Genomic DNA, 17,098 nt, shown 5'->3' with positions numbered 1-17,098 from the left:
TTTTTTTTTTTTGAGGCTGTGAACGTATACAGAAAACAGGAGAGCTATGTGGACTTTTGCCACTTGACAACATATACTCAGTGTAAACCAAACCTTTTTAACCTCTCTCTCATACAAAAGTAAATAAAATAAAAGGAAAGGAAAGAAAAGAGAAAAAAGAAAGAAAAAGGGAAAAAATTAAAAACACGCAAACTTTCACAACTTGACAGTTTAGTCTGCAAACGCAATATAACTATACACATATAATACCGGTGTGGCTCTGTTCTTTAAGTTAAAAAGGGTACAAAGGCAGGCTCAAGTAAAAACAAACCATCCCTCCCCTCCCCCCCCACCCCCATTCATACAAGTTCTATCAGCCAAACCTCTCCCGAACCAACATCATCAGTTTCTTTTTGCCTTTGTAGATTTGTTTCAGGTTGTCAATGAACTGTGTAAACTGAATGTGTCCATCATGCGCCATTAAGAAGGTCTCTCGGGCCTTGCTGAGGAACTCTATAAACTCACTATAGTGTCGAGGACTGATGTGTGTGAGTCGTGAGTGCGTGGTGTTGATGTAGGCCCCAATCGTGGCATCCAAGAGTTGCCTCAAGGGGGCTTTGTCCAGTGACATGAGCTTACCAGAGTTCCTCCTTCCATGAAGTCCCACCATGCCAGGAGTGGTTAGAGTGCACCTGCGCAAAATGTCTGACAGTACCGTTGCACACTTGACACTCTTGACCACCAGAGGTATTATAGCTGCAAGCTCATTTTTACCAAGGGAGTGGCTGAGCGCACAGGCCCACAAAACGTCATTAATGGCAGGGTGTGTGTCCTGATTGTAGCTCAGGTTGAGATGGGTCATGGCCAGGGTGGCCAGCTTGTAGGCCCTCATGGGATACCCGCGGTGCTCCATGTACCGTGCAATTGTAAAGAGCTGTGTGTAGCTCATGCCGGTCGTAGCAGCGTCGAGAACAATTTGGTACGCCGTCTCAAAAGCTATGTGATCCTTTTCACACAGGGTCAGCGCAGAGAGGGCACAGTTCTGAGGGTCCTTCATGGCACACTGCAATGCGAGTGTCCGGGCACTACTGGCCAGCTTTTCCTGCTGGTGGCAGTCCAGGTGGAGGCGGACGATCGTGCTGTTGGACATGACAGTGGTTGCTACGATACTTGTGGCCTCAGTGGGAGTAAAGAGCGTAAACCAGCTCTGCATGATGCTGTCCAGGGCATAAACACCTGCAAGGAACATAAACAAGCTCTATTACTGACAAGAAGGCTGCCCAGAGGTCTTGTCTTATTTCCACTTCTATAATCAATTCTTACATTGGTAACTATAACAGCACAAAGAGGCCAGAAAATCCTGTAAGGTAATGTGCCTGGGAGCAACCTTCTAGAATAAAGTTATTATGGATTGTTTTGTAGTGAAATACCTGAAAGGAACATGAATTTCCTAAAATAAAGAATTAATCCTCTCGGTAACTAGTATTTGCACTGTGCTGCTTGCCATTTCAGGCAATGGCTTTTCCTAATGAGTTCCAGTTTACTAGGGTCTCCTGTCGGTTACCCACTACTGAATGTGAGTCAGAAAAACTCCAGCCTCATCATACAGGGAGTTTATAATGTGGTGTGTGTGTGTTTGTAAAAATTTAAAGTACAAAATTATTAGACATACAAAAAAAAAAAAAGCAGAAAAATACGACCTATAATCAAGGAAAAAAAAGTCAATGGAAGCAGACCTACAGATGACTCAGACACTGGAATTGACTGATAAGGTCTTTAAAAGTAACCATTTGAAGCACACACCCACTATGCCTTAGCTGTAAGAAAAACCTAAAAGTGAATGAATTACAGAGAAGGCACTAAATCTCTTGAGAGATTAGATGTGTATCTTAGTGCAGGGGTGTGGCAGTTCTTGAATTGGTATTATCTTTGTAATGCTTCACTAAAACAAGACTTCAGTAATCTAAACATAATTTTTGTATTGAGTCTAATTTCTCTTCTTCCAGAATAACAAACCATTTACCTTAATAAAAGTAAAATAAGGAGGAAAATGATTTCCATAGGATCTGCTTTGTATCAATATCTAGAAGGTGAGATGGCAGTGTCTTCTCAACAAGAGGTTTGCATCCTTTTCCCATGCAAATAGGAATAAAGATAATATAACACCACTTACTTTAAACATCCCCTTTTTGTTTGTGTTGATACTCTTGCTGGGAATGTACAGTTTTCTTTAGTACTGATTTATTGCTGCAGAGGGGAAATGGTTGGCTGAAGGGCCTCATAAGGGTGTAGCTTATGGGCAACCAGAGAATCTAATTTGGCTAGCTACAATTTCTCATGCATCTGTAAGCTGGCCTAAACCACATTCAGTGGACATCATTTCTCTGCTGGATACCTTAGATGATGATGAAAAAATTCAGGGAAACCAGATAACTTTACATAATTTTCATTAAAATGGACTGAACTAATCACCTACAGTCTCAAGTTATAGTTTCAAAGGTGGTTTCCAATTTACCATGGTTTCACTCTGGGATCCTTTTATATACAACCATAAACCTGATTATCACAAAAGCTTAATAAAAGTACTTTAAGAGTGACAGTACAAGCAAACAAAAAGGAGTGTTTACTCATTAATTTATTCCATTTTAAACAAGAGGTTGGAGCCCTACAAATGTAATAGTTTGGAAGGTGAAGACTCCAAGTGTGTATAACTGAAGATGGGGGGGGGGGACCCCTGTAGTTTGCTGGAAGGGCAGGAGTTTTAGAGAGGTCAATGCAAAAGAGTGAAGATACTTGTAAATAATGAGTTAAATCATACCACAAGGTAGCTGGGAAAGCTACTCCTCCAGAGTTTACCTACCAACTTCAGTAGCACATGTTACCAGCCACCTCACCATCTCCCGCCGTCGCCAATTTAAGGTTGACAGTGTCATTCGCATAACCTGTAAAAACAGGACAACAGAATGTTTTGGGACATTATCCTAAGTTAATAGCATTGACTTTAGGCATTTTCTCTACTACTGGGAGGCGAAGAGCTTTATTTAGAGCAAAGCTCTGCATATGAATTTGGATTTGTCTATGGCTCCCCTAGCTGGTCTTGCCCCAGCCTAGTTTTGGTGGGCCCACTGACCAGATGTGGCTTCCTGGGCAAGTCATTCAAGATAATTTCAAATCTACAAAATGAGAGGGCTGGACTGGAGCACTGAACTACATACAGTTCATGGCCTCATCTCCTCCCCAGCTTTAACACATGCAATGGTTCTAGATTTCTGAGGCTCCTTAAGAATTAATTCTGACTAGGAACCCTCAGCAAATGAATGTAAGAGGCCAGGATTTAGGCCAGTGATTTGGAAGTATTTTTTTTCATTATTGTGAACTTTAACATATATACATATCAGTGATAACTTTCAATGCACAATTTCACAAGTTATTAAGAGAGCAAATTTCAAAGAATGTCATGGGTCACAGTTCCACAATGAAGAAGTATTTTTAAATAATCATTTTGGTTATTCCTTCAATCTCTGGCTGCTGTTTTCTGGTATAATATGAAGAAGACAATCACAGGACTATGAAAGAAATCATCTTTGGTATCACTGGTGATCTGATTTTGTATTTTACTCTCTAATAAGAGGTCCTGAGATAAAATTATCCACCTCTTCCTGCTTCCCCCACTCTTTATGATTCAGGACATCTTTAGACAATAACAATATTCCTACAGGCTTGGAAAGGCCCTGTGGGGTTCCCTGCTGGATCCTAGAAAGAATGAAGAAGAGAATAAGCACTCAGTCATCTGCCATCTTTCCAGAATTCCAAATAACCAGAAAGCCACGTTAATTGTTCTTTCTGCATCATACCTTTAACATAAGGTAAATAACAAAAATAAGCCAAATAATAAGAATTTATTTTTAAAAAGAAACTTCTATAACGTCATTGTATAGCTTAAATGCAATCCTCCATACCTCTGCTTGTATAGTATTGTTGCAGTGGTAAGAACATTTTTCCTGTGATCCAATTCTTTAAAATTTGTTCATCACTGTAAGGGATAATTCATAACTAAAAAACCAGATTAATCATCAAATCAGGAAATTCTATTCTTTATACTTTAAGTGATTAGGAGATAGCAATTTTACCACTTTTATGGGAAAAAAAGAGCAAGTGTTAATAGATTCCATGAGAAAAGTAGAAATACAAAGTTCTCAGTTCCTGGTTTATACAGTAATCTATCCAGAAACTATAAGGAAGCTCAGTTCTATCATCATAGTTAGGTAGTCATGCTGAAACTGGACACCTGCCCAATCACTCTTCCTTTACCTAATTTTCTCAGGGTTATAAAAAGGAGCTAGAACTGTCCATCTATTGTGAAAATGCAAACATAAATAAAAATTCATACTTTCTCTAAAAATTCAACCCTAGCAACTAAAATCTTCATTATACATGCCTGTTTTATTTAAGTCTCTTGCTAGCAATAATTCTCCGCTCATTCAAAAGAGGAAGTATTGTTAAGGCCATAACTGAGAAAAAGACCTGTTTAAGATACTAGTAGGCCTTCTAAACATATAGTCCCTGCACTTCAGACAGCAGCCTGGTTCAGCCGGGAATGATCACAGTTCTGAAATGCAATGCTGTCATGAACTATAACACATTTGTGCTCTGAAGAGTCATTTATCTACACCAACAAAATCCAAACAAACAAAAACAATTCTAAGATGGTGCCTTTATTTAAGGGTCCTTGGTAACCCAAAGACCAGGTCTTCCTTTCCCTAGACCACCAGACATGTACCTGCAGACCCAGCTCCAGAGACACTTTCAAAAGAGTGATGTCTGGCAAACTGTCCATGAGAGTTGCTATTTTAAATGCATCTTGGGCAAGCTTGAAGATGTGTGATGAGGAGTGAATGTTTTTCTGGATGGATTCTAATACTGTTTCCAGCCTCCGAACATCGCCTGCAAATGAACAAGGGAAAACCAAACCAAACCAAACCAAACCAAAGCAAAACAAAACAAAACAAAACAAAAAACCCATACACACACCCACACACACAAAGGGAGAAAAAAAGGAAACAAAACAAAATATAAAGCACAAGTTAATTTACCTGAAATGTTCACAGATGGCACAGATGTTACAACTAAGTGCCCCAGAGTTACTGCAATGTCTATGGAATTCCGGCTTCACAAAAAAGATACGCTGAGACACACCCTCAATGACTAAATGAACTTTTGAACCAGGATCAACATGAGATAGCAAACAGCTCCCCTAGAGTTCCTACTTAAGTACTTTTTGTGAATATTTCAGGGAGAAAAAAATTAAATCTGACTTTTTAAACTGCTTCTGCATCTCAACCACCATTTACATTTTCTTGGCATGGTAACTAACCTGAACTCTGCTGGCAGCAAGTTAATGATGTAGTTAAATGAGGAAAGTGACAGGCTCAAATGAGTAGTACCTGTTTTGCCTCATAAACCAGTATCTTAAAAAAGGGTCTCTTACAACCTAGCTGATCTTAGTAACCTACTGAGAATTTGATAGCAAACATCACCCTTAAAGAAAATAAAGAATCAAACTAACAAAATAATTTCGAGGCCTGAGGACAATACAGTACCTTTGGCTGCAGTTAGCATGGTGGATGCCAGCTCACACTGTTGGGATTCTATGTGGCTTAGAGTGAACCAACGAGGGTATCGGTTGGGAACAACTGATGCAATGTGGTGTGGGCGGGTGAGGTCTCCTGTTGGAGCAGTAGATTCCAATACTAGTAGCCTGTAATGAGAAGACAAGGCAGGTGGCCCCTAGTTATTACTTGCCCAGTAGCTTGGCCACTGGGCCAGCTGGCAGAAGCCAGAAGAGTGTGTAGATTCTGGGAGAAATTGTTCAGGCTCCAGGTGCAGGAAGAACTGGTGCGGCTACACTCTGCTGTCTGGATGCCAAAGTCACCTCATTAATTGTTCATCACCCAAACCTGAGAGATTTTCTTTCTTTAGCATCATTCAGAAAACTACTATATTGGGAAATGAGGCTATGTAACACTGAAGAGCTGTGAAACACAAGTCCTGATGTTTCCCTACTTTTAATACAATTTTTGAATCTTATCACTCATTAATAATAAAAACCAACAGAAACTGAGGGTGAATATTTAAGAAGACTGAGATTACAATAGTCAGGGATCAGTGGATAACGGATGAATAAGCTTACTAATTAAAACACAGAATAAGAGGGGATAGGAGAACAAAAATGACCTCCCTTCCTTACATTCACACTTCTGGCAGAGTTAGTTCCTTATAACCTCAGGAACTTAAAGTTAGAGTATGTTCTATCAATCCTATCAGGAAAGATGAATTCAACTGATTGAAGTATCTGCCCCTCAACAGTTTCGCATAAATTCAGTGTGCCTTCTAATTTCAATCAATCCGCCTTAGGAATACATGGATAAATAAAGAACAATACTTGAAAACAAAGCACATACACAGTGATCTCCTCCCAATATAAGTATCAAAGAAACTATCAGAGTAGTTGATCTTCACTCAACACTGACCTAAACTCAAGCACACCAGCATTAGGGACTGCGGGATGAGAGTGGGACCCAAAGTAATTAGCAGGGTCAGGGGGTGTTAGCTGGTCCTGAAACCCACTCAAGAGCATCTGGTAAGCCAAATACCTCACTCTTTTCTAGAGACAAAGGGAGGCTTCACACCAGAAGGAAGGAAGATCAGAATTTTGACAGTTACTATTGAGTTTTCTTAAAAAAAAACTTAGAATGCCCCTGTATTTACACGCAGATCTTGCCAGAGTTGCTGTAGAGAAAACTAGTCAACAACACTGGGAAGATGAAATAATGACTGTTGAAGACACCCTTCCTCAGCCTCCGCTTTCAGAAGGTCTAAGAAGCAAGTGAGCTACATCTCTCTTTTCCTTCCTGTTCCCCTAACTATCTTGAAATGCTCTCATAGTTCATGTTACCTCCCTTCCACGGCAGCTCCATGACAGGCCTCTGGCTGGGGTGGTTTTGGTGGGTAGAGAGAAGAGGCAGAGAAATAATTCATTCCCCTGTGTCCTGCTCACATCCCCAGGGAGAAACTGCCTTGGCAGCAACCAAGGGACAATAGAAATGAGTTTCTGAGTGTTAGAAAAGTGAGACTTTCCAAATGACAAATACCTTTAAATAAGCCAGAACCAGAGAGAAACTTTATGCTATTTTACCCTTAAACTTTACCAGTGGTAGAAGCAACATTTGCTGGCATCATAACATTATTATCCTTCCTTCTAAAAAAGGAGTAGAATTCGTTGGATATAAATAAGTATAGAGCAGAGTATGTCTTCAGAGACAACTTCCATTTCAGCTTATTACAAAATTATAAGCTCTAAACTGTGCTCTAAATGAAGTGGTATAAAGTAATTTGGTGGAGTTCTTTTGTTTATGTAAGCTATTAATTTATTTTGTGGTATTTTAAAAATAGACAAGTGGATACTTATAAGGTCTCTGTGACCAAGGTTAATTAGATTTCATACTGCCAAGGAAAGCATGTCAAATTAAAAGCCTTAAAACACAAAGGTGTGCACACATACACACTCTCTCTTTCCTTCCCTCTCTCTCACACAAACACACACCCTATCACTGCATCAAAAATAGGTCTCCTGACAGATACAAGCTGCTACACTCATTATATTCCTTAAAAACAGAGTAACTTTTGTGGGTATTGGTCATTTACAGGCAAGGATGCCTATAGTATTTAATCCACTACAACGATTACAGACATGAAATCTCTGGATGAAAATCTTCTTTGGGATCTAACTATTCTTCATCATACTCAAACTTTTAGGTCTATACAATCTTGTCTTTAGGTGACTATAATGGAGTCTAATCTGTACTTCCCATTAGAAACATAGGGGTGTTTTATTAATTAAAATAAAAAGGAAAAAGGAAAAAAGGCTAAATATTTTAAGAAAAGTGGCTCTTTGTTTCAAATCCCAGACATTGAATAGTTACAGGTAAGACTGAAAAATACAATCTTGAACCCATTTAAAAATGTTCACCTTGAACAAATTTGTGATGAAACAATTATTTGGTGAATTAATTTCAAAAAGCAAAGTGAAAATAAAAAGATGAGTGGCAGAGGACAACTTATTCTAATTGGTATTACTGAAAAGAGGTACTGATAAGGAGACAGTAATAGCCAGAACTAAGGGGTGAGCAGATCCTGAAGCCCTAGGAGTGATTCCTCCAACACTATATACACAGCCCATCTTCTCTCATCCTCAAGTTGATAAAGATGTCTTCAGTGACAGTGGCCCTCTGTGCACTACTGATGGAATGTGGAATTGCAGCGGGTGTGAAGGCCTCCCTCAATTATATTCAGTTGAATATTTATCATTTTCCATGGTGTAAAATGAAATTTTTTAAAAAGTATTAATTATTTAGAAAGGTTCCAACTATTGCTGCCTGATTAAAATTGGCCTGAATTTGTTCTCTACTTCTAAATTCCAGCTTCAAGAAAACAGGGAAAAGCCAAGATGAGCATAGAAATATGACAGCAGTCGAGGATACACTTCTTCCCTTTCTTTAAAACCAAAACAAGCCAACAAACTGCCACAACAACAATCCAAGTAGCACAAATAGTTTCTTTAGCTTTTCTGCTGCCTACAAGAAACATGAATGAATGAGACGTCAGTTAAAAGCCATTTTTCCCAAAGGGGAATTTGGATCACCTCTGCCCAGCTGGGATGTGAATACATACCTCATTGCTCTCAGTGCAATTTTGTATGCCAATTCAGCATCGTGAGGTAGGAGAGAGGTGAAGAGATACTTGGCAAATGTGTGCATTGGAACACTCTCCCGATGAATTATTTCGCCTAAACCGCTATATGGTCCAGCTGTGGGAAGAGAGCATACACATTTTATATTATTAAAAATTAAACAAACACCTCTTGCAAAGTATAAGTTAACATTTATAAAGTTCTAACAGACACAATTTAATTAAGAACTTAATCTAAGTGATACAGTAGAAAGGAAGACAATTCTTAGTCAAAAAAGATTCTATAGGGTAAAGGACCCAACAGAGAAATCACTTGGTGAACACCCCCACCTCACCCCCATCGAATCACTGCTTAAATGAGAACCAGAGATAAGAGAAAGGAACCCTCTGAAACATAAAACCACACTGAACTTAAGAAATATTTTCTCTAAATCTGTGACATCTGGGCATCCAGATTTACAAATGCACAGATGACTCTGCCCCTTAAATACAGAACCTGCCCCTGGGCCCAACCAGTCTTAGGGGCAAAGATCAGCCAGGTTTCCAGAAAAGAATGCTCTGCTTTTAAGGATGGGGTGAAGGGTGGGGCAGGCTTTGGAACCACAATTCTTAATACAAAGACTAAACATCGTTGCTTCTAATAAGCCAAAATATATATTAATTTCCAAAAAGTGATTAATAATAAAACAGTAGTTACCATTTGACACTCACCACAGACAAAAGGAAAAAAAAATAAAGTACAGGAAATCTATCACATTTTGAGTTCCAGAAGGCCAATATTAGAAGCAAAATTACATTTAAGCTGTCAAAATTCATTTCTTAGTAAATTACGACAAGCATAGTGGCAGAGCCAACTTCCCCTGTGTGCTTCTCTGAATGCGGTCCTGAGAAGGGCTACACAGTCTTTTAAAATAAATTTTGAAAGGAAACCACAGTGGTTAGTTCAACCACTTTTCACTTAGGTACTCTGAGGTTTAGTTACCGTAAAGTGTTTAATAAATTAGTTTCCATGTCACCTTTGTATAACATCTGTTTCATGATTTCTAGAATTATGAGCCATGACACTACTTCTCAGAGGACATACTATATTTGTTTTCCAAGAGAAAATTCAGTCTGGAAAAGAGTTTCATATGGAAGAAATGCAGTGAAAGGAGTTACTGAAGTGGTTGCTGGGTAGGAACATGATACATACATTCTAGATAATTTTAATGGAGGTTTTTTAAATTTTATTTTTAGCAGTCACATAAAAACTTATTTTTTCACCTAGGCAAACTAAACTCTATCTCAGATTTTTAATTTTATCAGATGTAGTCATCTTTTTCTCTTTAAGTCATTTTTAAATGTTTTAGAGATCTGATATTCTTCGCAAGCTGATACAACAGTTTTCACCTTCATTTCACATAATGAGGCCAAATCATTGAAGTGTGGCTAACTCTCTTTTATTTAAGACCAATGATGGCCAATTAGTAGATTTTTCCAGATTCTTTATTTCACCTCCATTTCCTTTCAGTGTTTCCCTTTAAACTACTAAGTTACCTATTTTCACTATTTAAGAAAATCCAGGAATGGAACTTCAAATTTGTAATTAACACTTTACTATGATACCTCCCAACAAGCAAAACATTCAGTCATGCATAGTGGTAACCTGAGATCACGGAATTATTTGTGGATTAAGAATCTCTATAGAGCAGAGAGAAATGAAATACAGAATAAAAAAACAATAGAGAGAATCAACAAAACCAAAGTTGGTTCTTAGAAAAGATCAATAAAATCAACAAACCTTTAGCTAGCTAGACTGACAAAGAAAAAAAGAAAGCACAAATAACTAAAATTAGAAATGAAAAGGGGGACATTATTACTGATCACACAGAAATAAAAAGGACTACAAACAACTGTATGCCAACAAAATTAGACAACCCAGATGAAATGGATAAATTCCTAGAAACACACAAACTACCTACACACTGACTCAAGAAGAAACAGAAGATCTCAATAAACCAGTTAACTAGTAAACAGATTAAATCATTAATCAAAACCTCCCAAAAAGAAAAGCCCAGGGCAAGATGGCTTCACAGGGCAATTTTAGCAAACATTCCAAGAAAAATTAACACCAATTCTGTTCAAACTCCTTCAAAAAATTGAAGAGGAGGGAACATGCCCTATTTCATTCTACAAGACCATCATCACCTTCATACAAAGCCAGATAAAGATACCACAAGAAAACTACAGACCAATATCTTTTATTAATATAGATGCAAAAATCCATAAGGAAATACTAGCAAACCAAATCCAACAGCACAATAAAAGAATTATACACCATGATCAAGTAGGATTTACCCCAGGTATGCAAGAGTGGTTTTAACATAAGAAAATCAATTAATGTAATACACCACAACAAAAGAACAAAGGAAAAAAACAAACATATGATCATCTCAGTTAACCCAAAAAGGCATTTGACAAAATCCAGCACCCCTTCTTGATAAAAACACTTAGAAAACTGGAATAAAAGGAAACTTCTTCAACATGGGCATACAAGGGCAAATATGGAAAACCCACAGTTAGTATCATACTCAATGATGAAAGACTGAAAGCTTTCTCTCTAATATCAGGAACAAGACAAGCATGCCCACCGTCACCATTGTTATTCAACATTGTACTGGAAGTTCTAACCAGAACAATTAGGCAAGAGAAAGAAATCAAAGGCATCTAAACTGGAAGACGTGAAACTTTCCCTATTTGCAGCTGACATGATCCTATACGCAGAAAATCCTGGCAAATCCACAATAAAGCTACTAGAACTAATATATGAATTCAGCAAACTGGTGGGCTATAAGATTGACACCCCAAGATCAGTAATGTTTCTAATGCTAGTAATGAACAATCTGAAAAACAATCAAGAAAAAAAAATTCCATTTATAATAGCAACTAAAAGAATCAAATATCTAGGAATAAATCTAACTAAAGATAATACAAGGATGCAAAACCTACAAAACACTGCTAAAAGAAATCGAAGAAGACCTAAAGAAACAGAAGGACATCCTGTGTTAATGGATTGGAAGACTAAATATTCTTAAGATGTTAATTCTACCCAAAGCAATGTACAGATTCAACACAATCCCAATAAAAATTTCAACATTCTTCTTTGCCGAATTGGGAAAGTCAATCATCACATTTATATGGAAAGGTAAGGGGCCCAGAATAGCCAAAGCTATCTTGAAATGATGAATGAAATTGGAGGATTAACACTTTCTGATCTTAAAACATATTACAAAGCCACGGCACTCAAAGGAGGATAGTACAGGCACAAGGGCAGACATATACACCAATGGAATCAAACTGAGTTTAAAATTCAATCCTCACTTTTACAGTCAACTGAATTTTAACAAGGGTGCCAAGTTGTTGAATAGTCTCTTCAACAACTGGTGCTGGTAAAACTGGATATGCAAAAGAGTGAAGGTGGACCCCACCTCACACCATATACAAAAATTCAACTCAAAATGGATGAAAGATGTATATATATATGAACCAGAACTGTAAAATTCCAAGAAGAAAGCATAGGGAAGCATATACAGGACTCGTGTTAAGCAATGCCTTCTTAGACTTTACACCCAAAGCAGAAACAACAAAAGAAAAAAAAGATAATTGGGACCTCATCAAAATTAAAGATTTTTGTTCATCAAAGGAGTTCATCATGAAAGTAAAATGACAACCTATACAATGGGAGAAAATACTTAGAAACTACAAATCTGATAAGGACTTAAAATCCAGCTACAAAGATATCCTACAAGTCAACAACAAGAAGATAAACAACCAAATTTCAAAATGAGCAAAAGACTTGAATAGACATTTCTATGAAGAAGATAAACAAATGGCCAACAAGCACATAAAAAGATGCTCAACATCACTAGTCATTAAGGAAATGTAAATGAAAACCACAATGAGATACCATTTCACACCCACTAGAACAGCTACTAATATTAAAAAAAAAAAAAAAATTACACTTGTTGGAGAGGATGTGGAGAAACAGGAACACTCATTCTTCACTGGTGGGAAAGTAAAATGGTGCAGCCACTGTAGAAGACAGTTTGGCAGTTCCTCAGAAAGTGAAGTACAGAATTACCATATAACCTAGCAACCCCATTTCTAGGTATATACCCACCAAAAGCATTGAAAGAAGGGACTCGAACTGATATTTGCAAACCAGTGTTCCTAGCAGCATTATTCACAATTGCCAAAAGGTGGAAGCAATCTAAGTATCCATCAACAGATCAATGTATAAACAAAATTTGGAATATATACACAAAGGCATAATATTCAGCAATAAAAAGGAATGAAATTCTGATACATGCGATGGCATGGATGAACCCTGAAGATAACATGTTGCATGAAATAAGCCAGACACAAAAGGACAAATGCTGTATAATCTCACTGATAAGAAATAATTGGAATAAGCAAACTCACAGAGTTAGATCCTAGATTTTAGGTTACCAGGGGTGTGTGTATAGTGTTTCTTTTTGGGTTGATGGAAAAGTTTTGGTGATGGGTTGTGGTGCTGGCAGCACAACATTGTGAATGCAATTAACAGTACTGAATAATATATTTGAATTTAGTTAAAAGGGGAAATTTTAGGTTGTATATACGTTACTAGAATAAAAAATATACAAAACAACCATAGGACTGTACAACACATTGAACCCTAATGTAAACCACTGAGTTTACAATTATACAATTATAAAAGTGCTCTTTTAATTTTAACAAATGTACCATACTAATGCAAGGTGTTAATAAAAGGGTGGTGTGTGGTAACTCTACTTTATGCATGATTTTTCTGTAAGCCTACAATTTATTTTATATATATAAAAAAAAGGATCAGTGTAATCCTGAACCCCACTGTACCAACTAATGAAAGACTGAGATTTGGCACTAAGTTTCCCCAGGGGTGCTTTTCCAATATAACAACTGATCCATTTAATATTGCGACCAGGAGTGATTAACACTTAACAATACATGATTACTACTTCATTGTTTCAGATACCTGTGGTCTGATAATTTGCCCCAGAAATTAGCAAAGAGTGTAAATGCATGAAGAACTCGGTGCAATCATTCATGGAGCTCTTATCTTGTGGAGTTTATAGAAAATGCCCCCTGGCCTTCCCTTGGATTGCGCCTCCGGTCCTGCACCCAGCACCCTTTCTGGCCCTAGCAGGGCTGGGAAAGGAAAGGGGCTGGAAGTCGTCAATGGGCACTCCTCATTAGGCAGTTCTCATAAAATCACTTACTGGGGAGGAATGGACTGATCAAAGACTGAAAATATCTAACTAATCAAAAGTAAAAATATTCATGAGTAATGAACATAAATACATTGAAAAAGGTAAATGATAAACGGATACTAGTCAGTATCAACTTTTAAAAACATATTCTCTTCCTGTCCTTTATTACAGTGGAAATTACAAGCCAGCTGTAAGAGCCAGTGACAGAGGGCATTTAAAAAATGTTTGTGGGTAATGATTTTGCTTATTTCAAAATAAATGGATAGAGCAATATAATTAAAGAATTGGGACCACTGTTTAAATTTGCCAAAGTGGGCTTTTATATTTAGAAGGAAAAAAAACTTCAAGAAAGTCCTTCAAAAAATTAAGATTAGGAATTTTTACCAAAATTAAACATGCTATTAATAAGGTTTTACCTTAAGAATATATATGCAATGTATAATGTACATACACAATATAAATAAATTACAATATATTTGAAGAAATATTTTCCTTCAAATTGATTTTTAGATTTGGACAAAAAGAAGAGATTTTGAAATGCCATTTTTTCCTAACTCACTTCCCCATATGTGAAAGTTCTGAATATACAATGAAGGCACCTCAATTTTTGAGCCTATCAATCACAAAGAATGGAATTAATACAGATGTATTTGAGAGATAGAAGCAATTTTATCAGATACCACCTAAATTTGTACAAAAAAACACGCTACTATATTAATCACACTTACCCTTTATAAGAAAAAAAAATCTAAAAACAATGCCAACCAAAATTCTGGAAGGTTCTTTAGAGCTTGATCTTACAAAAAAGATGAAAACAAATAAGACTTCACCTTAGAAATTCTATGGCACTTTTACTTGGTGAATTTTTGCCTAATGAATCATCTGAACTATTTAGTCAGTGCAGTGGAAATTCACTCCTGCAGCCCTCAGTATGTTGTCAGAGTGTGTAAATGACATTCAAAACCCAGACATCATGTAACAGCCAATAAGTTGAGGGAATGCCAACCAATCTCCATTTTATTATTTAATCAATCAAGCAAATAGGAAAATGGTTACCAGCAACAGTAACTCCCTGAATATCAAATTTGCATTTATCTCAGGAACAATACCACCTAAATAAAAATGGTCCCTTTCAAAGTCCGTGGCATTAAATGGGCTGATTTCTAACAAGCTATCCTATATGACCACCTAAATTAAGTGACACAAATCTAAACATCTGTACCTTTTTATTAAGTGGTACTATTTTTTAGACAGTGCACATGCCTATAACTCTGTTACCATACCAATCAGGGTAGCAAATCATATTAAATGCATTCAAACAGTCCTCCAACATAAGAAATAAAATTGAAATAACATCTAAATAAAATTGGCTAAACAAGTGGAAAACTTCTTTATAGAGCTACCTTCTAATAGGAAGACTGCTTGCTTGCGAAAAATTTTCACCAGTGTGTCATCCAATTCAATTTCCTGAAGCTTAGAGATGAGCTGCTCCTCATTCCGGCAAACCTTCTCTTGTGTGTACAGCCCATCAGGCATGATGCGCTGCTGTCCCAGTCCTATCAGGGCTACCTCCACAGCCAGCGTTAAATAGGATTCTCCATCTTCTAAGAATTTGTGTGCAGGTAGATGCTGGTATTCCAGAGACTTGCACTGTCCAATATTCTCTGTAAAATGCCGTAAAAGAAGTAGAAACCACTTTTGGAGGTACTCTGATAGGTACAAATATTTATTCTACCCAGTACTGTTAAATGAATTGACGTAATTCCAAGAAGGCCAGAAACCATGTTTCTTTGGTTCAATTAAACAGTTTTCCAGTATCTTTCTAAAAATGATTATGAATGATTGAATGTATATATTTTGGAGGATAGAATATTAAGAACATTTTTATCTCACTGAAGATGAATCACCAAAGAAAACCATTAATTAATAAGAGATGATAAGAATATTTAAGAGTGAAAATAATTTTAAACTAAATAGTAAAATTACATAGTGATGGCAATAATATTAATTTTTTAAGCCTGGCAAAAAAAAAAAAAAGGTTTCCATACTTTCCATACTATTACAATGTGAAATATAGATAAAAATGGTACAGAACACAACATATGCAACTCAATTTCAAGGTCCTTTTTGTCATCCAAGAGTTATCAGTTATCACAACAGGAATGATTCTTTGGGCATTTTCTTGTCTCTGTTAAGGGGTTTCTGTTAGAAATTACAACAAGCCTCAACCATCTAACTCCCAAGCAAGCTAATTTAGTCATACCTTTGACCCTCCTGACAGAGTCTGGGTCACCCCCAAATACACTAAGGTGACCACCACAAGGGAAATTATGGAGGAACAAGATAATTAATCCCCTGATCTCACTCAGTCATGGCAGGAGCAGAGGGAAAATTCTTATTCCCTTCCTCATCTCCACCCACTATCCTTGGAGAGTCTTTTGAGGGACAATTCTTAAGCCTCAAGAGGTAGGAGAAAAATCTCAAAACATCACTTTACAGAAACCTGTGATGTAGAACAGTTCTAATGGTATTTAATGATTCCCTTAATATAGACAAAAATATTTAAATAAGTCACCTTTAATGGAAAGACAAATTAGAAAAGCTAACTAAATTACACTTTCTGATCTAAATGCTATGATGCACATTCTTATTTTATAGCTTTGTATTAGAAAATAGTCATAAACACAGATAAATTTTTAGATTAGAAGAGAGTATTTTTAAGATTCTTGACACACATTGCCAACTGTCGGCTCTTAGAGTTTTCCCAGTTTGTAGATGCTTCTCTGACATGTATCAGAGTCCCCATTTCCTTGCTCTCTTGTTAACCATTAGTATTTTTAATTTTATGGATTCATAAAACAAACTCTGAAGAAAAACAGTGACTAATGCCATTCAGGGTTTAGAAAAAGAAAAGCATGTGAGACAAATGTTAATGGCTTTACCTGTAAAATCTGAGAACCCCGAGAAACTTTCATCATCAATGTGGCAGGCTTCCATAAGGCTACTGAAGAGAGTGCCCACAGGGTCCAGGGGATGTCCAACCCAGCCCTCCAGGCTGGTTATTGAGGTTATACTTTTATGGGGTAGCTCTGTGGAAGAAA

The 17,098-nt window shown here is 37.0% G+C and overlaps 1 protein-coding gene across 1 annotated transcript in view; it reads right to left on the bottom strand.

The window, feature by feature from the left end:
- Positions 1-337: 337 nt before the first annotated feature.
- Positions 338-17,098, bottom strand: part of ZSWIM6 (zinc finger SWIM-type containing 6) — a 236,046-nt gene continuing 219,285 nt past the window's right edge. The window contains exons 8-14 of the mRNA XM_037798901.1: positions 16,940-17,086; positions 15,401-15,661; positions 8,710-8,845; positions 5,580-5,737; positions 4,760-4,923; positions 2,840-2,921; positions 338-1,215 (exon numbers count right to left, since the gene is read on the bottom strand). Coding sequence (XP_037654829.1) covers positions 353-1,215; positions 2,840-2,921; positions 4,760-4,923; positions 5,580-5,737; positions 8,710-8,845; positions 15,401-15,661; positions 16,940-17,086 — 1,811 coding nt within the window. The 3' untranslated portion in view covers positions 338-352. The remainder of the gene's footprint in view (positions 1,216-2,839; positions 2,922-4,759; positions 4,924-5,579; positions 5,738-8,709; positions 8,846-15,400; positions 15,662-16,939; positions 17,087-17,098) is intronic.

The sequence above is a fragment of the Choloepus didactylus genome, chromosome 11, assembly GCF_015220235.1.
Source record: "Choloepus didactylus isolate mChoDid1 chromosome 11, mChoDid1.pri, whole genome shotgun sequence".
In the NCBI taxonomy this organism is placed as follows: domain Eukaryota; kingdom Metazoa; phylum Chordata; class Mammalia; order Pilosa; family Megalonychidae; genus Choloepus; species Choloepus didactylus.
This window is presented reverse-complemented; position numbering and strand designations above follow the sequence as displayed.